This window comes from Aquila chrysaetos, chromosome 4 (genome assembly GCF_900496995.4).
Source record: "Aquila chrysaetos chrysaetos chromosome 4, bAquChr1.4, whole genome shotgun sequence".
Classification (NCBI taxonomy): Eukaryota; Metazoa; Chordata; class Aves; order Accipitriformes; family Accipitridae; genus Aquila; species Aquila chrysaetos.
Window position 1 is genome coordinate 51,746,822 of NC_044007.1, and position 24,563 is coordinate 51,771,384.

Sequence of the window (24,563 nt, forward strand, 5' to 3'; positions counted from 1 at the left end):
GTGTCTTTTTCTGCTGTCCTCCTCCTATGCTGGGCAGTCATAATTTGCTCCTACCTGGGAGAAGTCACACTGTGGCATTGTTTCTAGGACTAAGAAAGCCTCAGAAGATTACTATATTACTACTAATTTGTTTTAACAGTGGCCTCTGTTATCTAGATTTCAGAGTTTCCCAATTTTGCCTCACATATTGCCTTGTCTACCTAGTAACTGAATCCTAAGTCTACAGACAGCAAGATTTTAGCCTTTTTTTTTCTAGCATCACCCAGCAGGTATCTCATGTACCCATAGTTACAGGGTGTTAATTTCAGGGAGGAGGCATAAGCAATACTTTTCCTGTCTTGGGACTTTATATGCAGAAAAGAAGGAGACGGCCAACAGCTAACCTGAAACCCAGGAGGCTGTCCTGCAGCAGGACATGTCAGCAGGATGATTCAGCCTCTCTAACTGTGCCCAGCCCCACCACAGAAGCAGACAATACAGGTAGCAGTTGTTTTCTGTGATGTTTCCCTGGGGATCTGGACTAGCATCATCGTCTCTCATTACAGAGCAAGCTAAGAGTCATAGGCTGCCATGGACACAGGGAAGACCTGAAACAACATGAGGTAGCACAGGGAGACTGATCTCTTTAATTGCACAAAGAAATTAAATTAGCTTCCCTTCCATGCTCTGGTTTTGAAAAAACAGCACACTAAGGTGAAACTTGACTGGCTTGAATGCAGAATTTGCCGGTGTGTGTTTGTCCAGTGCATCTTCCAGCATGTTTTAGTTCTGCTTTTTGGTTTTTTTCACCAGAAAGAAACACCACTCGCCAATGCTGCGTTTTGGGCTGCGAGAAAAGGAAACCTGGCTCTCCTCCAGCTGCTGCTGAACAGCGGGCGAGTAGATGTGGACTGCAAAGACAGCGTATGCACACAATGCACCTACACCCACGGCACTGGTTTTACATCGCTTTCCATAGCCCGCTGCACCGAGGGTGGGGCAGGGTTCTAACAGGAGACATTTGAGAGTCTTGTGGCACTTACGGATGATTTAAAACCTTCTCTTGTCAGGAAGCAAGTTTGAAACTCAAGATAAAATAGCGTGATGATGATTTACATCAGTGGCAAGGGGTTAGGAATTTGCCAGCACTCAAAAATGTGTCTTACACAGTTATTTGTGGTGCTGACATTAAAAGCACAGATCCTAGCACCTCGGGCTTCTCTTTGCAAGGAAATGTCATTGTAGTAATAGATCACGGTGAAGAGTCAACTCAACTGAGCCCAGGTAGCAATGATTCTGTCAGCTAGCAGAGCTCCTCATAACTAGAAGAGCTGCTGGCCTCCTAACTTCTTCCTCCCCCACCCCAGTATCTCCTGGACTTGGCACCAACAGGAAGGCACAGCAAGATTGCCACGCAAAGAGGAGACCAGACACGTGACAGATAGATTTCATGGGGATTTCCTTACTGTAATTGGCATGGGTTGAAATTAGTTTTGAGATTAGAAATCAGTTGAAAACACAGATAATGGGTATGTCTTGCTATTCTGCCTACAACCTATGGAGAGGTACTTGATTTTACTAAGCTATGGCAAAAAGCAGGGGAAAACCAAGGTTGACAAGCTCCCAGGTTTCTTTGATGCTGGGACTGACTTACTGAGAATTGTGCCTGTGTTGTACAGGGTTAGTGCCACTTCCAACCTGAAACATGAATCTGCCACAGCTTCTCTCACTTTGAATGCTTTCAAAGTGCAAGAGATTTTCTAAGCCCATTGACTTTAACCTATCTTTTTGTTTTCATTTTTGCCCTGTGGGCAAGTATTTGTCCTGCAGTACTTCTGGAGATGATGCTATGAGTGTCATTTTGACAGGGAGGGAGGGATGTTCAGATGGGGGCATGAAGTAAACAGGACAGAGATCGATGCAAAGAAATAAGGTCCACTACTGCTCATTTTTTCTCAAAATAAGGCTAGCCTCGATCAAGCATTTTTACAATGTACTGTAAAATATCTTGACCTACTAATTTTGTAGACTAAAATATTTTCGTACAATTAAGGCTGCATGCTTCATTTTTGTAATGTCACCATTCCTTCTTTAAACTGAACTGGTGTGTGTGAATGTTTTAGAAGGATGAATTTCATCCTTATGCATGTGGTTTCCACATATTGTCCGTATACCACATACATATAACCTGAATCTTACTTGGTTCGCTGGGCCAGTGACCTCATGGTGTACTGGGGGAACCTGAACTCACAGTTCTGGTATGGAAAGTTCTCTCATATAATGTGAAGAATCACAGAGTGAGTGTGCTCTCATCGTTTGGACAGGGAATTAGCATTCCAATCACCCAGACCTTACTCCTGACTGTGACTCAGAATTAAGTGACTCAGCTAAGTTACTCAGCTCCTGTGTCTAAGGTCATTCTTCTGGAAATGATGCAAAGATCTTTGGGATTCTCTGATAAAAATGCTGTGTATAAACCAAAAATATTCTTGTTATTCTTGTTGCACTTACTTTGGGACTATAAGGTGAAATCATTGCATATATATTTGTTTAACGGTCAGGCCTTAGCACTGCAGGCAAACCTGTAATATTTTTGCTTTAATACCTGCTAATTGCTCATTTTCAAGGTATTCTTGGTAGTAAGTTTTAAATGAGAGCAAGTTTTTCAATGATCATAAGCTTCCTTCAGCTTTTTGGAAGAGGTGCTGTCTCTTCCAGGCAGACTGATTTGTTGCTGGAAGTGTCTGTTGAAGGTACTGACTTGTTTTTCCTTACTCCCAGCTTGGCACAACAGCTCTGATGGTAGCATCTTACTATGGCCACATAGATTGTGTACGGGAATTGGTGTTGCAAGGAGCAGATATCAATCTGCAGAGAGAGGTAGGAGAAGTTCTGCATTCAAACAGGGATTGATTAAGTGACCGTTGGTTTATTACAAATAATAGAAGAGTATTGTCTGTTGCTTTTTGCCAGTTGCTATTTGTCACTTGCTGTGCAGTGCATGTATAAACAGGGTCTGTTCTCCTGAGGACGTCAAGGAATCAGATGTCTGGAGTTTATAATAGAAAATGAGATGCCAGAGGTACATTTATAAATAACTCATCAAACATTTCCAGCATATCTGGTTGGTGAGGGGCAGTTACATTTGAGATGCATTTTTGCGTCTGCAGTTTTACTTATTGGCACAGTAATTTACAGCTTTCTGGATGGGATAAATGATAAGGAGAAGTCCTTTACCTTTTGATTTGCAGAGTCTGGTCATTAAAATGGAGTGGATGCCATTGGTAGCCCAGGGATTAATTTGACTTGGTGTGCTTTGGAGTTTCTGCCTCTTAGTCTGAGCCAACTCATCTCTAACAATCACACAGCTTAATCACCCATACCCTTCCCTGCATCTCTGCTTTGTATTCAAGACATCTCTCACACCATGACATGCTTGCTTGTGAAGGGACAATGTCAGCGGCTGGTTTTGGGAAAGTGCCTTCCCCTCATGCTCTGTGCAAATGACTGTAAGGAGTACCTGCAGCTGCTCTGGTCTGTGTGCTGGCTAAACAGAGAGCAGAATTTCTCTGGGGTAAGGACAGTTGTACTGGTCCAAATAGAAGAGCAGTTTAAGGAGGGCATGCAGTAACATAGGATGGTGGCAGGCAGTGAAGGACAACAGTATGTTCATTGCTTTAACCATACAAGCCAATGTTTCTCACTTTCCTTGGTTACCTGGAACTAGAGCATTAATCTCATGCTGACATCTGCAAGTTACTGAGTCAGTGAATGCCATGTTCGATGATATAAGTGTCTTTGTACCTACTGGCCTAAACTTGCACTAACCATGATTGTCAGTGTCTTTCAGTGGGATCCTGTTTCAACAAAACATGTATTTAAACATGTCCCTTCCCTTAGGTAAACATTGCTTGAGAAGCAGCAACAAAAGGAAAAGTTGAGAAAAGTTTTATGGAGCTGCTCTTGAGTATCACTCAGGACATACTGATTCAGCAAGCCAACAAAAAGAGAAACACTGAAATCCTCCAAAATCACTCTGTTGCAGAGAGGAAGCAAAACAGATTAAGTTTAAGCCCTAAAGACTAACAGCGCTGTTCTGAAACTAAATCCACATACTCAAACCAATGCTCTTGTACTCTGAAGTTGTGAAGCTTGGGGAAGTGAGAGCCTCATAAGTGTGTCTGGGAGAGAGGGCTCTGAAATGGACTCAAGGGGCCAAGTGCTATTGTAAAAGCTTTGGGCACTGGGGTGAATTTCATGTGTAGCTCAGTTTTCCTGCACCTTCTACATCAGATGAGAGAGTCCAAAGTTGGGAAAGCTGATGTCTTCTCTCCCCCGCGGAAGGACAAGAAGGAAAGAAGGAAAGAGAAGGAAGAAAGAGAAGAAGAAAGAAGGGAAAGAAAGGAAAGGGAAAGGAAAGGGAAAGGAAGGAAAGAAAGGAAGGAAAGGAAAGGAAAGGAAGGAAAGGAAAGGAAAGGAAAGGAAAGGAAAGGAAAGGAGGAAAGGAAAGGAAAGGAAAGGAAGACGGAAAGGAAAGAAAGGAAAGGAAAGGAAAGGAAAGGAACCCTTCCCTTCCCTTCCCTTCCCTTCCCTTCCCTTCCCTTCCCTTCCCTTTTCCTTCTGTCCAGCCATTAAACTCTTACATACTCATTTTTTTTTGGTCCCAATTTACTCCCATGTTAATGACAGTATTTTATACAACTAGTATAAAACCAACTAGTATAAAATACGGGGTTTCAGTTCTTCAGTGAGTTTGAGGGAAAGCAGGTGTTGCAGGGCTGGTTATAGTTGCTTCAAGGCTGCTTGGCTGGATGGTGATCTGCTGCTGCAAGAGACAAGGATGACTTAGGCAACAGCAGTCCCATTTTGTCAGTGGAGAGTCAAGCAAGGTGGAGCTCTGCTGTACCAAATAACTGCCTCCCTGGCCTTTTCATACCCTGATGCAAACCCATCTCATGCTCCTATTTGTCTCAGGCTGTAACAACAGGTGGAATAGGAGTTGGTTTCAAATTGGCTGTTCCTCTGTTGTGCAAGACTGGTCTTTTCTCACACTGGGCTTGCTTTCCCTACCTGGTGACTGGGTAGAAGTGAGTGAATCCTAAGAGGTCTATATTAGAAACTCTGTGCAGAAGCCCCTTGTGAAACTTGGATTTTACTCAAATGTATGATGCTGGACAGATTTCTCAGTGCAATGAGAAGAAAACTGATCTAAGATACCTGGTGTCCTCTGGAGTCCTCAAAATCATCATGTCTTTACAGCTGGTATTCAACTGATTGTGCTCAATACTTTTTAATTCAAAATGTATAGACTTCAGTCAAGTGTGTTATGTGTTTTGGGGTTTTTTAATCCATTTTTTCCTTACAGTCAGGTGCAACTTCTCTGTTCTTTGCTGCACAGCAAGGCCACAATGATGTAGTGAAGTTTCTCTTTGAATTTGGAGCCTCCACTGAATTTAAGAATAAAGTAAGATGATGGGTCTATTTTTGCATGCTGATACATTCTGGCAATCAAAGCTGGTTTTTTCCTATTCACATGAAACATGACATGGCAGCAGGAAGGTGATAAAAGGATTTCCTCACATGAACATGTTTTAAGTAATATGAATAATGCGACATACTGTGAAAATATTAACTTGGGACTAGCTTTTACTACCTAGACTTAATGGCATAAGTTGATCAAAGATGAGTCCCTGGATAGTGATATCAATCTTTCCTCTTAAGAACAAAGGGTCTTTTTGTACATGTTAGGTAGGATCCCATTTTATCTGTATATGTACTTCTCTTGCATAGACTGAAATTTTGTCTACATTGGGATGTCTCTGCATACCACCATAAGATACATAAGAGTATAATGGCTTCAGTCCTCCCTTAAATTCCCATTTACCCATCTGTGACAGGAAGATGAAATGCACCTCAGAGCTTCTGTTTCTTTTTTCAGGCAGGTCCTTTTTCAAAATCTTCTTAGAATAGCCAAAAGCACAGACAGCAGAGCCTGTGTCTGGTACATCACACTTCATGGGGTGAACAGCATTAAGAACAGCAGTTCATCACTGACAGCAGTACATCGACTTAGTTTCTTTGCCCAATGCAGTACTAGCACCTCTGCTTTCAGCAAACAGAACCAAAAGCAACATATTTTCATGAAATTTTCTGGCCCTTGACATGTGACCACATTTTGGAGCATTCCCATGATCTGGGGAGGACAGCTGCCAGTCACTTACCCTGGGATCCATAGCAATGTGTTTGAAGAAGAAGGAATAGTTCTTTACCGCACAGTAACTAATTTTTCAAGATATTATAGTCTGTGATTTGAATGATTCCCTCAACCCATACCTGCCTTCTGGAGTCCCTGGAAATACAGGCCTTAAACACTAAGCGAATTGACGGAACATCAGAGACTCAACTCACACTCCAGGGACTAAAAATCCTGAGGTTTTGTGGCCAGAATCCACACATGCCCATACAGTAGGATACCAGTACCCCAGGGAGCTATGCCTGTGGTAAACAACTCTCTGACCACAGCAGCAATCAGTAAATTCAAAAACATGAATGAAATTGCGGCTGTTTAACACAACGTGGAGTGCAGCTGTGGAACTTGGCAATGCAGGAGGTTGCAGTGTTAAATACAACTGCTGGATTTTAAAGTGCTGGATGATCTCATGGGACAGAGTTACTGGGAGAAGCTGCACATTAAAATAAGGGCTGCTTCTCAGACTTTTATTTCAGGGTATAGGTAAGAGTTAGCAAGATTCAGAAGGATCATCTTATCTTACATTCAGCTGTATACAGTTGGATGAGTGAACTTACACTGTCCTTTGAGTCATCTGGCCTATAAAAAAGCCACAAAGCCATGCTGAAGGAGCAAAGGTGTCCCAGGCCTAGGAAGAGCCTAGACTACTCACTGCAGTTCAGCGTGCAATTGGGCAGTGTTTTTGTAGAGGGAAAACGGTGTATGCAGGAAACTTGGTAAGGAGGGAAGACAGAGGCTGAGTACCTTATTCTGTCTAGAGGGACAGTTAGCATTTTCACCAAACCTTTCCAGAGCCTGTGAACTAGGAGTTTGTGAAGAGGCCCAGACTTGGCATAGAAGGTGAACAGCAGGCTTGAAATTTTCTGGTCCTTCATGACAATATATGATCTTTTTTGAAGCATGCGAAATATATTGATGTGAGTCACTAGGGCAGATAAAAGGAGTAAAGATCTAAATGATAAGAAAATATTCCTGCATTAAGCAACTCCTAATGGCTTCCATCTTTGGACAACTGCAGGTTTCGGCTCTACTGTTGCTCACCTTGAAAATTTGCTCCCAGCCCCCATATTCCTGCCTGCCTTTTCTGAATTCAGACCTGACTTGGCCCATGTGCCAGTCTGAAGTATCTTTTAAGCTGCAGGTGGCGCTTCCTCTCCAGGCCATAGTTTTCTGCCACTTCCAGTCAAGCTGGTTGTAAAACAGCACCAACTCCCAAGGGATGTAACATGAAAAACTGGCATGTGATGTGTTTATGAGGCTATTTTCCAGTAGCATCCAACATGCCAGTCCAAGCACTCCCTCCTTCTCATCACTTCTTCAAGAGGTATATCAGTCACTTCAGCACTCACAGTATGACACAAGCTACAGTGCCTGAAAAGGTTCTTAGAAGCTGAACAAAGGATAGCTGAGTTAAAATGAATCTGTGTCACGAAAACAGGGTATAAGCAAGAAATAAACCCAAGGGGATGTGCCTTCTCCCAGCTGCACCACCAGCCTCCCATCTGCTGTGGCCCTCAAAGATTAAAGTGACACTGATTTAAAAAGTTGAGGTTAGCTATCATGTTCATGCCCTCTTTGCTGAAAGGATCTGCTCTCTCAGAACAGTAGTATGAGGGCTTTGCTAGATTCATCATTAATGCTGGGTCCTATCCTGGAAATTGCCATGTTCATTCTTTCACTCTTTACTTGCTTGGGGACTGCAGCTCTTCTGAAATGAGGATCTAGACAGAGGAATCCAAATGCTTACATCTTCCAGACTGGGCTTTGGTAACCCACCAAATTTTTAGACTGAGGCTGGGTGGGAAACTAACTTATACTTGCGCAGCAGTGTATCTGAGCAGGAGGCACCATTGAGAACGTACTGCATTGACAGTATGCATCTTCCATTGGCCTTCTAGTGTGGTTTTGTATCAGTTCAGTTTTCTGATTTAATAATGTGGTTTTCATAGCTCGGAATTATTCCATCAAGCCATCGTTCTCTTAACAGGCGACTAAGATAACGGGCTCCTCCATCCCCCCAAACCCCAGAAACAATATAGTTGACAAAATATGCCTTTTCAGGTCAGAGATAAGGCATTTTCCAATTAAGGCACTCAGCTGGGAGCAGCACTGGAAAAGATATGGCTGATCCTGGCTGTTTTTAAAGGGCACTGCAAAATTAATCAATTTGCAAAGAACTTTCTATTATAAATGAAGGCATGGAATTGAAATAAGAAAATGAATTTAATGTATCCTAGGAAACAGAGACTTTAAAGCAAGGAAATGCAAAGCCCAACATCTTCTTTTTCATGTACCTCTCTGTAAATTGTAATTACTACATTTGTTACTCATATATGAGAGTGCTGGAAAACTGTCTTAATATAGGCATTCAATTCTTGTTACCCCTTGTATCATTAGAGTTGATATTCACTATGGCAGGCAAAGCAAACATGTTCTAAAACAGTGTTATAAAGTAATAAGCAATAATCTCTGATGTTGTAAAGAGAATAAATAGTACTATTGAGGGTTATTATATATATATTATAAAAAAATATTATTCAATAATATTATTCTGCATTGTCCCAGTCTGACATCCCTATGCATCATAAATTGAAACATGTTCTCTTTTCTTACTCTGAGACATGTTATAAGCATGTGGGTTCTTAAAAGGGTTTGCGTGGTGGCACGTTTTCTGAGCAATACTGCAGGTCAAATGGTATGTCAGAGGCTATTTTTCAGCCGGTAGTGATTGCAGAACATCAGCTCCCTTCCCTTGTAGCACATTTCAGAGATGATAAAACACCATATAATTCTGAGCTACTTTCAGGTGATGGTGGCAGAGGTGAAGAGGTAGGCAAATAGGGAAGTCTACACCAGATAGTGTGGTCTTATCAGGTGCTGCTGTTCCAAGTGTTTATATGGGAAATTGGCAGCTGCTGTATGTGCCACCAGTAAGAACATAATGTGTGGCTAAGAAAAATGGTTTCAGAGGAAGAATTGCAGAGGTAGCCTAGAGAACTGCCTCCTGTCTGAGCTGGAAGGGTTTGTGGTGAAGGATTAGTAGAAGCTACACTGTGTCACGAAAACAGGGTATGAGCAAGAAATAAACCCAAGGGGACGTGCCTTCTCTCAGCTGCACCATCAGCGTCCCATCTGCTGTGGCCCTCAAAGCGCCTCTGTGGTTGCCCACGTGTCCCTGCTCCCACTTGCTGCCCTGTTCAGAGTTTCCAAGAGGCTTGCCAGTGCCAAAGATGCTGCTTCAGCTTTTTGCTCATCTCAGCTGAAACCCAAAAAGGAAAGAGGGAATCACATGGCTGAAAGGGATGTTAAAACTCTGTAATTTACTTTTTTTTTTTCTTTTCATAACTCATCTGCCTTTTCTATGGCCTGTAAAACATTGGGGTCTCCAGCTAGAGCTTGCTGGAGGGAAAGTAAGAGAAAGCGAGATGGAAGCTCAATAGGGGTGAGAAGGGGCTGAGTTCTTCTCCTCCTAAGAAACCATGGACCTTCACACTGTTTGACAATTCCTTGATTTAACTGAGTGCTGTCTTACCACATAGTCAGTGGAAAAGATTCCTGGCCCCAACCTCCCTTTCTTATCGCAAGACCCATCTCTGTTTATCACAGTGGTACCCCCACCCAGAGCATGCAAATGAATCCCAGTCTCTTCTGTTGAATGTATTCAACTTGATAGGAGACACACAGGAGAGTAGGTCTTAGAGCCCAGTTGTTTTCCTGATCAGGGATCAAGTCTTTGAGGCAAGGAGTTGTTACCCAATTCTTTCTGACCCAGTAAGTATTTGATTCAGGGTGGACAGCTGGAAGTAGGGACCACACAATGCTTTTTTCTGATCCCTGGGCACTGATCAGAGTGATCTGGGAAACTTGGTCACTCTAGTCTGAAAGATCTAAAATATACTTGTTTCAGAAATATGTTATTCTTTCAAAAAATGTATCTGTCTAAAACTGTTCACTGGATTCAACCAAACACTTGGTCAGGAACCCCATTTTGAGACACTTAGACATATCCTGTGAGAAGTGTCCCCCTTATTAAACCTCAAGCTGTGACATCTCCCAAGGTGGGATCACACAGTTGTACTCCAAGCATTGGGCATCAGCTCTGCTATGCTAACTGCGGTTAGCTTTGCAGGCCTGCTTTTTATTTGGGACCTGTCATTTGGTTCCCTCCAGAAATAAAGTTAATAACCAAACAATCTTCCTAAAATAACAGGAGTTTGTTGAGAACACACGAATTTTAGAAAACAAAAAACAGACCATAAAGCAATAAACAAACTATTCCCACATGCAGCTAACTGAGCATGTGTGTTTACTCTCCACATGGGGACCCTCAATATTTTTAAGCTTCCTATAGCTCATCCTTCCCTGCCTCTTCACAGAGGACCTCCAATTTGGATAGCACAGTTTCTTTCTTAACTCACTAACCTTTCTCTCGCCATTTCCTTCAGGGGAAGAATATTTTAAAATGTCTCTGTTTTTTGTTTGTAGCGCTTTGATCTGGTAACTCACTACTTGAGCAAAATGGCTGTCAGCTGGTTGGAGACAGGAAATAGGTTTCACGAAGCTGTTAGCTCTTGCCATTGTCTTTTAAGTGTGTATAAGGTGTTTTTTAATCCAGGAACCATTGTGGTTGCTTTTGTGTTTTGTTCCAGCAGTTCCTATTAAATTAGGGTAGTTTAATTTGGCAGGAAAGTCTAATGACTCATTGTAGCTATAGAGTAACTTAATTCCACTGACCTGATTACACAATATATTTACTCAAATAATCCAGAATTAATATCCAGTTCTTAGATTGTCACATAACATCTTCACATCTGTGATTTTGCTGACACTCAAGCCTTGTTTGCTTTTCAGTGTCGTAGGGAGGAAGGGTGAATATGAGTTTTTGAGAGTTGCTATAGACAGTCCCTGTGGGTTAGTTCAGTCATGTCAGAGCTTCAATTTTCATGAGGTTATTACAGGCATGAAAAAACACCACAGATGATTAATAAATTTGATTGGCACTTCCCATCATAAAAGATCCATTTGGCAATTTGGGCTGTAACTTCTCTTGTGGATATCTGTCTGTGTGGAAAAATTAAAACAAAGCTTTGGAGCTGTTTCAGAGAACAAGTCTGAGGGAAAACACAATCTCTTGCCCACATTAATAACAGCTCTAGAAACCATTTCTCTGAAATACTTTAGATAGCTTGTCTTGTGGAGGAGGGGCTTGAGACAGGGAGAAAGCAGGGAAGGGGAGAGAAGACCTCTGGTGTGGGTGACTGGGGGTGTACATCATCTTAGCATGATGGCATGGTGCCATCCCAGGCAGAAGATAAGAACTTCCTCTCCATATCAGTGTCAGAAATAAGGGTAATTTTTGAGCAGGGCACAGTGCATTTAAAAAGACAGCCAGACTCACATTTGCTATCATCTTAGTTGTTTCAGCTGGCTTGGAGTCATCAGCCAGTGACACTGAGGTGTTTCCCTTCTCAGACAGCTCCCAAGGGAGCAGCTTTACAAGCAGGATTTGATACACGTGCCTAGGTTTCCCTTTAGTGGTGATGTGCAGCAACTATAGCCACCTGGGATTGCTCTTACCTGCAGGGATCACTTCTTCAGCAGAAGTAATGGGGCTTTCACTGATGGTCATGGGTTTGGTCTGATGCACACTCCCACAGTTAGCTAGCATGCTTTAAGATGCATCCTCCCTACTCTTCTTCAGGCCAACAATCAACAGATGGGAGGCAGGACACGACAGGGCATGAGGTTCTGGCCAAAGAAGGGTAGATGATCAGTAGGCTTTGGAGTAGGGGAAAGGTGTGCTGACCTTCAATAGGTGGAAGAGCTTGGCAGGGGTGGGGGACTTGGTTGTAAAGGGAAGAGACATGGAGGAGTTTGGAGTTGTGAAGGGAACAAAGCTTCTAGTGGGAAGGCAAAAGATGAGGAACAGAAAGAATTTTCTTGGTTTCTGTCCCTCACTAAAAAAAACCCAAGAGAAAACTGTTTTTAGTGACAGAGCCAAGTTTAAAGATTTATGGGGCAAGACTTGGTACTGAAGTTATGAAAGATTCGGTAGCTAGTCACTACAGAACTGCTGTGAGCCAAATTCTGAAAAGCCTTAAAATTTCCTTATGTTTTATGGTGATATTCAGTCCAGCACCTGCCCTCTCACCTGATTGTACCCATTCTTTGTTTTTTTACAGGATGGAGGTACTGCTCTTCTAGCTGCTTGTCAGTACGGGCATGCAAAAGTAGTGGAAACTCTGCTGAAGCACGGTGCCAACATTCACGATCAACTTTATGTGAGTTATTTGACACAGATAATATTGACAACATTGGTGGTGGAATAAATGTGCTGTTGGTTGGACAACAGCGGATACTCTGGCTCCAGCACAGAGAAGCATTTGCCAACATTGCAGTTTTATAGTACTCTTCTAAGATGTGCATTTTGTTAACTCTCTGCTTTTCATGATCCTGGGAGAAGTAGCACTAAATCAGAAAAGGTGATTTGGCTGCCTTTTGGTTCCTTACCTGCATGAAGGATATGTACCAAATCTGGATCAGATTTGTGCTATTAGCCTTGAAGAAAAGACCATGTCATGTTCTACCATGACTTGCATTGCAAACATAAGAGTGAATAGCTATGAAGCCCCTGAGGTACTAGAAAAACAGTTTATCAGTTTTCTGCCAGAAAGAGTAGTAAAAGTTAAAATCTTTAAATACGTTTTAAATCTTTTTTAAAAATATCAGTTAAAATGATGTTATTTGGTATTTGTGCATCTCGAGCTTGTCAGTGTTTTGGGCAAAGAATGGTTAAATAGGGCTGAACTGACGTTGTTTAGTTGGCTTTTCAGAAAGCTGGATTAATCCAATGAAGCACTGGATTTAATTTACTCCAACAGAGACACAAATAAATTGAGCTTTTCAGCATTCAACAGAAATGAATGACACATTTTCCCTCCACTTCCCATCATGCTTTCCTACCCCAGGGCACTCAAGACTGACAAAAAGGAAGTCGTTTCCCAGGGATATATGATTTTTTTCAGCCATTTCCATGGAGTATGGATCTGCAGGTTGCTGTCACACTCAGCTCTCATGAGCGTGCGTGGGAGCTGAGGGCTGGTGACCACGGAAGCCACCAGCATGCTAGGGGCTGTGCACTGGTCGAACAGGGGTTCCCCACCTCTGCGCTGCCCTCACCCCACATTTATAAAGAAGGGTGTCGCACCCTCACTGCTGTGTGAGTAGAGATTGCCTTTCTAATCTGAGAGCAGTGATTCATACCTCTGCATGGTAATCCCTGGGGTTACCACTCAATTTAAAAAATATCCATGCTGCCACACCCGCAGACACTTACCTAGATGTGAAGGCAGTGAAATAATTTCCTTGTTGTCTCTCCTGGAAATAAGCAATATTTGCAATTGGATTTAGAGATGCATTTTTATTGCTTACAGCCATTGGGCAAAAAGAGTCAGAAACAGCTGCTTAATAAAATAAGAACACAATCTCTTGAAAATGGGCATTAGCCTGGCTTCTTTTGTGAGACATCACCAAGCTGCATTTGCAAAGTGGTATCTGGCTGGCAGTTTCACTGGCAGGTGGCCAAATGAGGGGGATTTTGAGCATGCATTTCGGTAGTCCTCCCCAAACCATCAAGGTAGGTGTTGTAACCTTAAATTGACTCATGTGAGGGATAGAGGAGAAGTCAAGAGAATACCCTAACTAAACAGTATTTCTTGCAGAAATATGTTATAGCCTCAAAACAGCTTTCTCATTACAGCATCAATTCCAATCGAGTACAAAACTCTAATAATTTTTTAAATGGTTAGGTGTTAGGGAACCCAAGGTTCTCCATCTTGATTGATACTACAATAAAGAGCTCTTTTAGTATTACACAGCCTTGTATACTTTCTAAATGGAAGCATTCTCACTAAGTCTGTGCTGAGTTTTGCAGGAAGACGAGTAGCTAAACAGTATTTCTCAGCAGCCAACTGCATTCAGTCCCAACATAGCGATATGCAAACAAGGTCTCTGGAGGTAGCCTGCAAAGGACCTGATACCATCACCCTATTTCACGTACTCGCATAGCAAACAGAGAAAACAGGACCTCAGAGGGCCCAGGGGTATGCATTTGTAGTGCCAGCAGACACCTCTCTTGTTTACCAGGACATTTTTCTTGAAATCAAGGTCAAACATTCTAGATTCAGTCCCTGGGGCACTATATTCAGCTCATGCTTCACTAAGTCTGTGCTGAGTTTTGCAGGAAGAGGAGTAGCTAAGCAGTATCACTCGGCAGACAGCAGCATTCGATCCCAACATAGTGATATGCTGACAAGGTTAACAACAGGCTTCCACTAAAATGCCCTGTATTTTGTGATAAGCATATGCATGAGGTGGCATGAGATGTATACTTGTACATGTGAGATGCAGTGAAGGGGTTCATTCATGTCTCTATTTAAACTAAAGGAGTCTCACCTCCTGGAAAAACTTGCCCTAACACCCTCTGTGCTGAGGATATAGGATGGGTAAACACCTGTCCCACTCTCAATGCAGACTTCAACTTCTAGTTGGTTGGATGGACTATAATGCTGTTTGGAAATGTTTAATCAAAAGAACTTAATGAAATATGACCTTTAATTTTTTTTCCTAAGGAAGAAGTTTCTGTGAAGTCAAATTCTGAGAACATCTGCACATGAAAGACATGTCGAAGAAAAATAAAATCCCTTATTTGTTCACAATTTGTTCTTTCACAAGCTTTTTGCAGGAAAATGCTGTTTTCTGATAGGGCTATGAGATACTCTGTCTTGCACATGCTACCTTTACATTACTATATTACAGGTGAAGTCTCTTCTACAGGATGTGCCAGAGCAGTGGCGTGGTAGTTGCTGGGGTGACACAGCAGTATGGCATGGTACTTACTCCTTCAGCTGCAAGGGCAGACTTCAGTGCTGGAGCCTCCAGTCTTGCAAAGTCCTTGAACATGTTTTCACCATGTGTCTATGTAGCAGAACACTTCTCCATGAACATATAAATGCTAAATGAACCTATATTACTATACAGGAATGAATTTCTAGTTATGTAGATCAATGCTTCAATGAACTAGTTTTTTAGTATTCCAGACTCAGGATTTAATGCTCAGTTTGATACATGATGGGAGCCAGTACTTGTACATACTGGATGAAAAAGTTACCATAGTTTGTTATGAACTAGACTTTGGATTTTGGTAATTATTTCTTGAGCATGGCTGTATATCTGCTGTTACACTGCATAACGGCTTAAGAACAAGAACTTGATTCAGTTTGGTTTGGTTTTGTGTGGAAAAATGGCGTCATTTCAACACAGTGTAAGCTGGATGTATTTGTTCTTAGGATGGAGCTTCTGCAATTTTCCTGGCGGCACAAGGAGGCTATCTGGATGTCATCCGATTGCTGCTTTCTTCAGGAGCAAAGGTTAACCAGCCACGGCAGGTAAGCTCAACATTTCAGGGCAGAGCTGGAGTCTAATTTTTTACAGTTATAAAAAATTAACACTGGAATTTTCTCCAGGCATCAGGTTCCCATGGAGGTGTTTCACTGTGAGGCAGATTGTGGCTGTGCCTGCATCTGTCTATTAGTTCAGATTGGTAATGTGGTTTTGAAGTGAGTACCCCAGTCATTTCAGCTTGCATGCAAACTAGATTGTTACTGGAAGAAGTGAAACTGGAAGCTCTGTTCTAGGTCTGCACCAGTTGCGCTTACACCCTAAAGCAGATCAAACCACTGACTGATCCTTTGAACAGGTCTGAACCACATGCATGTTTGGGCCAGGGACCAAACTAAATAAAAATAAAACCCTCTAGCTGTATATAATGTTGACGTAGGGGCCTTGCACTACCTCTTGCAACTATTGATCTGCTTCTGTTATACCAAGTTACTTGTGAAGGTCTACACAGCCTACCACATCCCTGCGTTCTTTTGGAAGTCCTTGGAAAAGCTTTTGAAAATCTGGGAGCTCTAGTGGGAGGCAGTACTAAATTCAGTATATTGAAATCACCAGGCCTTCAGTACTGTGGCTTCGGCATCGAAGCTGGTCTTTGACAAAAGCTTTTACTTTTAGTTTTACTTTTTTTAGTTTTACTTTGTGTCATCCTTGTGCACTCTGAAACTCAAGCGTGAGTGTTCCCTTCATCTCTGGAAGTTCTTGATACCTGTGGAAAGCCTTGCTGTCCCCATTTCCAGCTAGTTACTCTGGTGGGCCTGATCCTGCAAACACACATGACCAGTGGCAACCGTAAGTGTGAAATTAGCTCCTCTATAGGCAGCGGGGCTGCTGTTTGATCATTAAATGATATGTATGAGCTAGATTTGTGGCTGGTTCAGAGGTCCCTGCTAGGGTGCTAAGGGCTAGATCCACCTTGTATCACTGTACGCTGGTGTTAAGTAAGGGTGCAAGAGACTTCCTAGGTGTTAAACTGACTATGGGGTACATAAGTATACATGGTGTACAGAGACATATATAAAAGCTCTCTTGGTTTCCAAAAAAGGGTTCCTTGATTGTTTAGCTGTTTCCTGACTCTAAAATCAGTGCTTAAACAGCATATTTAGATGCTGCTTTGAGTAGCCAGGTGTGGGAGTTGCACAGCTAGCTTTACTCCCAGCCGGTAGAAATGTCTGGTTAGAGACAGGGCTTCCCAGGAATCTTTTCCTGCTATGAGAGAGCCTCCCCTGTGGTCTCCTGAAACCCTGCAGGCAAGGTAGCTGTCCTGGGTCTTCACTGCACATTTTAAATTGATGGGATAAGGTCTTGTCCTTGCAGTCAGTCACGTATGTCTGCCAGGTGGCTGTGATCACAGACTACAGCAAGTAAAAAATCAGCAGGCAAGAGCAAATGAATGTGAAAACTCTAATAAAAGCGGACAACGTGGCATGTGAGAAGCTTTGCCAGGTATTTTCAGTATTTCCTTTCATCTACACCGAAAGCCTGACAAATCATAGCCTGGCAGCAGCGATTGATCTATATGACTTCTGCTGCATCTGTAGGTCTGCATAGCCTCCTTGCTGCTCCTGTAGTATAAAGAAACTGGATTAGTATTTTATGTGCCCAAACTAAAGTAATTTTCCTGCTGTCTCTTACCCTACCTCTCCAGCACCAGAGCTGTGCTGGCAGCTACTCCCTGTACTGATGCTTTAGCCACTCCTAGGTTGCCTCCACACTGTCTCCCAAGATTAAGATCAAGGTTAAGAAATGTTAAAAGCTGTTAATTAACACAGTCTAAAAGATCAATGTAGAAGGATAGACCAAGGTATGCATTAATGCTTTTTCATTCGGTCAAAATAAAGTTGGTGAGCCTTAGATTTAGCTGAACCATGTTGCCATAAAAACCGCATTCTGCTAACCATAATTATAGTGCACCAGCTAATTCTTTCTGACAATATTTTTTTAGCTCTCTAATCACATTTCTACAGCACAATGTTTCATGAGGCTTTTTTAAATCTTAGTTGAGGCAAAGACTTGAGTCTGTGTGAATGTTCCTCCTGGCTCTGTTTCATCTCCGGGAGGACGGGCTTACTTTGCTTCAGGGTACCTCCGATCCCTGCTAAGATTATGCCTGGGTAAGTCCGTGGCATTTGTATTTGGGCCCACTGTAATCTGAAACATTTCCTTAACAAATGGAACATTTTTACTGTTTAATTAGTAAAGTAATGGTTGGATGGACTTCAGTCTTTCTTACTAACAAACAAATTTGTACTTTGTTCGAAGGTGGCATGTTGGTCATGAGGAATGTAGCTCTAGATGGGGCAGTTTCAATGTCAGATGACTCTTACTGTCAGTTACAAACTACATTGCTCCCACTGCTGTAGGAAACTTTTCTAAGCAACATAAAATTGAATTCAGGGTGTGAATTGATGCTTCTCCTTCCTGATGGTGTCCAGGCTTTCCTCTCTACCTTGTGAATTTGGGGGCTTAATTCACGTGCCTGAGCGTGTGCATCTGCCTTGTATGTCTGCTCCTGCTGCTGCAGTGGGTACCAGTTCCCCTTCAGTCTTGTGTCCCTTCTCCCAGTCCCACGGGGGTGCTCCTGACACCGTAGAGCATCTCCGATGGCGCTGTCTCTCTGTGTGCAGGCCCTTCAGCTCAGCTCTCGCAAGACTGAACAGTGAAGCTTCCTGGCTGGTTTCTTCCCTGGCAATGTCATTTCTCTTGGATTTTAGCCTTCTTCTGTTCTTTCTGACATCGTGGAGCCAGGCAGGAATTCTTTTGTCATCTTTTTGTCTAGACAGAGCTGGGGGCAGTGTCTGAAGCCTAGTGCAGGAGATGTTTCTTTGCTTCTCCAACTCAAAAATGGAGTGAGAAGATTATTTCCCAATGAATTTTACACTGTTTTGGCAGCCTGTGTCCCAGCAGGCTTTAGTCTAACTGGCTAAGCTGATTCAAAATACTCTGAAAATTCGTGGTTTTTTCTTAACACATGATATGCAATTACATATATATGTAAGCCAGTAAACCTATATAGAGTGTAGACTTCAGACAAGCAAGCAATTTATTAGCAAGAATTCAGTTGGTGTAGTGGTGCGAGTGGACTGATGGGCAGAACAGTGATGGAGATGACACCGAGTAGCCTGAGAGTAGGGGCTCTCTGTCCCTGGAAGTCCTTACTGGGAATTTGAGGGGTATTTCACCTCCCACCCTAATCTGGCCCTTTCTAAAACTCCAAGCCACAAGCAAACATTGAGATTCAAAGCTGCAAAGCAAAGTCATTAGTTAATGGGTAAGAGAATCAGAACTTTTGGTCAGAGTATGTTCGGAACTGCTGGCTGCTGGATATAACAAATTGTAGTCCATATATACTAGCTTGTAATCAAATGCGGAAATAAGCACAGCTTAAAAACATATGGGGTATTTAACATTGTTCTAGGAACGTAGTGGTCTGCAGTCTGCTGGCTGGGCAGAGGGACAAGGAAAGGAAAGTAGTTTTTGAACTACATCCTTCCCTGTTCTCACTTTCTTCCTGATTCATCTCCAAGCCCTAATATCTGTTTACACAGGAATTCTCATGTGGTCTCTTAGTACGCTGTAATATCTCTTTTGCACCATACACCAACATGAAAATGGACAGAAATCTCATCTACTCCATATAAATACTATACACATTTGCATAAACATGCATGTTAGATGCTGTTTGCTTAAGAGACAGAAGCTGACATAAGTCAATGTGAGCCCACCATCAACTTAATCATTTTTCTTCTCTTCATGCTAAGTCCTCCAAGACAGTCACTCTTTCTCACAATGTATTTTTGCTTCTAGCCTATAACTGATATACTGAGGATGATGTCTAATAGCAATACCGTTAAGGACAGTTAGTGGTAACAGTGATGTTACCCAACACTTGGATTTCCTTCTGCTTCTTTTCACTTATACCTGAAAATAAGAGTTGTTCTTACAAACTTCACTGTGAGTAAAAGAAAGGTGCTATATTCCCTATGCTGTGCTTGTGCTTGCATTTCTTGTGTAAATAGAAGCGTAGATTTGCACAGCATTGGTTCTTCATGCAGATTAAATTGTGTAGGCTGCTCTTGGATATTTTCCAAGTTTTATAGGCTTTTTCAGTGCCCCTATTGCTATTTTCTAGAGCCCTCTGGTGGGGGAAGATTAGAAAAAATATGAAGTGTCAGCTTACTGGTAGGGAAAACACTATAAATTGGAGACAGACGGGTTTTGCCATCACGCTAACATCACATACACTGTGTACAAGAGAGCCTTTGTTATTTTTGAATCACAAAGAACACACATTGTATTAACAGGATATATACTAGAATGAGGTCAGTCACTAATTCCAATGAGATAATTTATAGAGAAAGGATACAAGAGCGGGCAAAGATCCTGTTCCTCACCAAGACTGAAGATCTCAGGATGTGCATTTGCTCTTCCTCAGAATCAGAAAAAGGGAAGCCCAGAATATTATATCAAAGGAAGAAATAACTTTTCTGTTTCTTCCAAAGGATTAAGTCACTAGCCCATAGAAAGCAGAGAACTGGTTCAACAATGGTTTTTTGGATTGCATGAGCAAGTCATATGAATCTTCTGTTGGCACTGGGGAGAGAGATTGCTTCTTTGATCAAGGTGGAAATATCTTATTTAAAGTAAAAAGTTGTTTTCCTCTGAAACTTCTCATTAAGGCTCTTTTGGAAGCCCCAGTATATTTTGTCTTCCTTTTTCCTGCCAAGTCTTCAGGCTTTTGAGGGTGGTGAGGGGAACTGGCAAGCACTGAAGGCAGAAGCAGGCACCCTGCTATGTGAGGCCTCACTTTTATGTTAAAGTCCATACAGGCAAAGTCTTTTGTTAAAGGCCCACGAGAATCAGTTTGGCACCACATAACCACTGGAGTCCTCCTGTAGTCTGGAGATTCGGGTCATTTAGAAGCAAAAGGAGGACAAGACACAAAACTAAATTCTAATTGTCGTGAGAAATACTTCTACTGCTTCAACTCACCTTTGCCTTTGGGATGGAGATCCATCACGAAGTTTAGCTTATTCTGAATGTGCATTTTATTTTCTGAGGTTTTCTGCTCAAATAATGATTGCATAGGACAATTTTTCCAACGAGATTGTTCTCATGCTGGATTCCTTGATAATTGCCTTATTTTCTAGTGGAGTTCTTGAAGAAAAAAATTGTGAAATACTCACCATCGCTGTAAGACAGGATGTTTTTACCAGATTCCCTGAGGGTGGATAATGTAACTTAATATTTAAAGTTGGTGATCATCTTGCATTGCTCCTTAGCTTCTATAAACAGCTTCCACTCCATATGTACAGAGACCCAGCTGCAGAATCTGCCCGTGCATGCTGAGATTTGCCTGTATCTTCTGTCATATCTAGCCACCTAGGGTTCAAAGTACACAGGATACCTTTACGTTTCAAACTTCCCCGTGTATTTTAGGCACAACTGGTAAGCCAAAGAGGGCTTTAACTGTTGACACAGCAATGCACATTTCAGGCCAACTATGCAAGAGAAAGCAGCTAAGGATGGCTCTACTCCACAACTGGAGAGGTTCTGACTTGATACACTGAGCTCCCATGTGCTTTTGGAAGCAACTCTGCATATGTCTGTCCATGATGCAGGATTTAATTGAGGAATTGAAGTACATCCATTCCAGTAGGCAGACTTGGGCGGTAAAGTACCAGGGAGCACAGGATCTCAAAGCAAAACGGTTAGCAGTCTTATTTTGTTTGCAGGATGGGACAGCTCCCTTGTGGATTGCATCACAGATGGGTCACAGCGAAGTGGTGCGAGTAATGCTGCTGCGGGGCGCTGAGCGAGATGCTGCGCGGGATGTGAGTAGCACTTCTTCTTGTGCTCTGTCTGCAGCTTAACGCCTCCTGGCTTTTTCTGAGGCTGCAGGTCTGCCTGAATGGAGGCCTGGCGTCCCCAGAGTCCGTCCTGCTTGCCAGGTTGTAAAGTCCCACCATGGGCTCCCTTTTTCCTGTTGTGTCTGGGACAGCTTCCTGGAGGGACCTTCTGGAATAAGGGAATGGAAATGTCCATATAAATGAGAGACAAAGGTGATAATATGGTGTCACTGGTTCATTTTACCCTGAAGTTTTCACCTGCCAGAGGAACAATCCTCCAGATGCCCTAAAACCAGCAGCACATGCTGTGGAGGTGCCTCCTCACAGAGGTGTGGGGGAGAGCTGGCGTTTCTCTTCACCCAAGGGGAATGCAGGTAAAGCATTGGTAACAACTGAACTGAGCTTCCTCGGTCTTTTAAAGGATGGTACGACTGCTTTACTGAAGGCTGCCATTAAAGGGTACAACAATGTGATAGAAGAGTTGCTGAAATTCTCTCCTACACTTGGCCTGCTGAAGGTTAGTAGTGAAACACACAGATTTTTGGGCAGAAACTCAAGAAGGCAAAGGGTCTGATGAAAGACCTGATGCTTATGATTATGCCATTGAAAGACAATAAGGAGCTTGAGCCTAAAAAAGTCAAAAGAAAAATGAAATTATCTTATTTATCCTTTAATGCCACACACAAATGAATCTTTTCAAATGAAATTGTGAATTTGATTTTTGGAATGAGGAAGCACATTGTGTCGTAGAAGGAATTCTCCATCTTTTTGTCATCTGATTTTATTTCTACTGTAAATGGATTGCTTTTGACAGTGCAGTTTTTAGCATTATACCCTGTCCTCTATTGCATTTAGTCAGAAAAATAGTATCCTAAAAGATCTGTTGTGAGCAGATTCTCTACTTGATTTTGGCTTCCTCTGAATTCAAAAAGTGACTTGAAAAATAACAGATATTTGGAAGCTGCTTTTTAATAGCTGATCTAATTTTATGTGCCTATAAATCATATACTTTGACAGCCTCTGTGCATGCAACTAATTGGCAATTTTGACGTACTTGAAAATCCAGGTGGCATTAAATTAGTTAATTACAAATATGAAAGAGCTTCCACACTTATTTGAACTGTCCATTTGCAGCCACAAACAAAAGGCCAGTCATGAAAAAATCACCATTTAGCTGTCTGACCTTGAGACCATTAATCATCAGAGAAAGAAGATAAAATGCCCAGATGGTTTCCATTACTGCTTGTGCTTCTGTTTCACTTATTAATGGCTGATTTTTCCAGGCAGAAGCAAGTGCTGTGTTCATTTCACCTCTGATCTACTGACAAGGGTAACTTTTAAAAGGAAATATTGCTCTAGTAAAGTGAATTTGACTTTCATTTTTATTAAAGCATTTAAAATCACCTCCTTCATAGCCCACTAGCCTGCCAGCACCCTGTCTAAATCAGACCCTATACCTTTGATGACCTAATCTCTTCCGTGTTACTTCTTCCTTATTCATAGGTTTGTTCTTTGCAAACATTTGTGTTTCACTGCCTTTTGATTTCTTCCCATGCACGGTACCAACATCTCCACTGGTATTTTCTAGAATGGGACCTCGGCTCTCCATGCGGCCGTCCTGAGTGGCAATGCGAGGACAGTGGCACTGCTCCTCGAAGCAGGAGCAGACCCATGCCTGAGGAACAAGGTAAGTCCTGGCACGCCGTCCTGGGCGAGGAGCAGGTGGGGAGCACCGAGCGGTGGAGCCGTGTGTGCCACGGAGGCAGTGGCAGCCCACGTTTCTGTGTTGGTCCATGGTTGCCTCTTGATCCCCTCCTGAAGCACCGCTGTTTGGTCCATTCGTTTCTGTATGCAAGCATCTATAAGGGTGCTAGGCAGTGCCACTGGTCATGCCAGTTCTTGTGAAGTTACATCAATCTGAGAACAACCAAACCATGCACTCACTCACTGGAGCACCACAGATTAAATTGTTAACTCTAACTAGTCATGGGCTAGCTAGATTGCATTTTAGGGAAACAGTAATCTGTTACTGTTTTGGTAAGTCATAATTTATATTCATATCTCCATACAGACGTGTAAGGAGGATATTTCCACAGCAAGAGAAATGTGTGCCTGGGGTGCCTTTGATAAGAAAACTTGGCTAGGATTCAGCACATGGCTAATACCAAAAAATATCCCAAATTACATGCATCTTTCCTGTATCTTACTGTAAATCTGTTAGTTTATTGAAATAGTTTCATATCCTTCTTATAACAGCAACTTTTCTGCAGAAAACTTGTCTTAGTTTTATTCTGTAAAGTGTTTTAACATTACATGTTTGATAATTTCCATGAAAATGTCTTCCTCTGAGTTGTGTCTATGAACTATTGGCCGCTAGTATTTGATATCTAGCTGGATTTGTTAAGCTGTGAATGTGTGGTCTGGTATTTACTTCTGGTTTATGACTGGGTGAATGAAAGTCTGTAATACAAGTAATCCAGCACATACCTTCTAAACGTTTTGGTCATTCAATAGAACATCTGTGCCTATTATTTCTGTGTCATTCCACTTGATGGCAGCAGAGTTAGTGCCGCTCATAGAGTAGTTCGTGTTACTAGGCATTTTGTTTCCATACTATCACCCAAACAGTGCGCAAGATTTTTCTGCTACTGGTGGTGATTTGCAGCAGGAGGATGTGCAGTAGAAGAAAGTCTGTGGCTGTAACCTCTCCTACTGATTTTTCTTTTTTTAAATAACATGCAATTTCGCACAACAGAGTGCCTTCGCAGGACAGAATTACTGATTTTCAGAGGTAGCTTCATTATAAATACTTTATGTTACCAAAATTGTATTCAATAAATACAGGAGACCAAACTCTGATGTTCTATTACCAATCCTACAGAATAGCACTGACTATTTCATAGCAATTAAAGTCTTTCCTTGGATTTTTATGGACTTTGGTACTTAAAGACCTGCCTCATCTCCCCCAAAAAATCAGCAGCTATGCTCTCTATTGCTTCTGTGGCAAGGGATACCATTTAGCCTGGGCA

At 42.2% G+C, this 24,563-nt stretch overlaps 1 protein-coding gene across 6 annotated transcripts in view; it reads left to right on the top strand.

The window, feature by feature from the left end:
* ANKRD29 (ankyrin repeat domain 29) overlaps nucleotides 1–24,563 on the top strand; it is a 34,352-nt gene that overhangs the window by 4,602 nt on the left and 5,187 nt on the right. For 2 of the 6 annotated variants that reach the window (XM_030012066.1, XM_030012070.2), the window contains exons 2-9: nucleotides 793–903; nucleotides 2,761–2,859; nucleotides 5,345–5,443; nucleotides 12,412–12,510; nucleotides 15,577–15,675; nucleotides 21,421–21,519; nucleotides 21,956–22,051; nucleotides 23,123–23,221. In XM_030012066.1, coding sequence (XP_029867926.1) covers nucleotides 793–903; nucleotides 2,761–2,859; nucleotides 5,345–5,443; nucleotides 12,412–12,510; nucleotides 15,577–15,675; nucleotides 21,421–21,519; nucleotides 21,956–22,051; nucleotides 23,123–23,221 — 801 coding nt within the window. The remainder of the gene's footprint in view (nucleotides 1–792; nucleotides 904–2,760; nucleotides 2,860–5,344; nucleotides 5,444–12,411; nucleotides 12,511–15,576; nucleotides 15,676–21,420; nucleotides 21,520–21,955; nucleotides 22,052–23,122; nucleotides 23,222–24,563) is intronic. The other 4 variants (XM_030012068.1, XM_030012069.1, XM_030012071.1 and 1 more) reach the window with 4 other exon arrangements.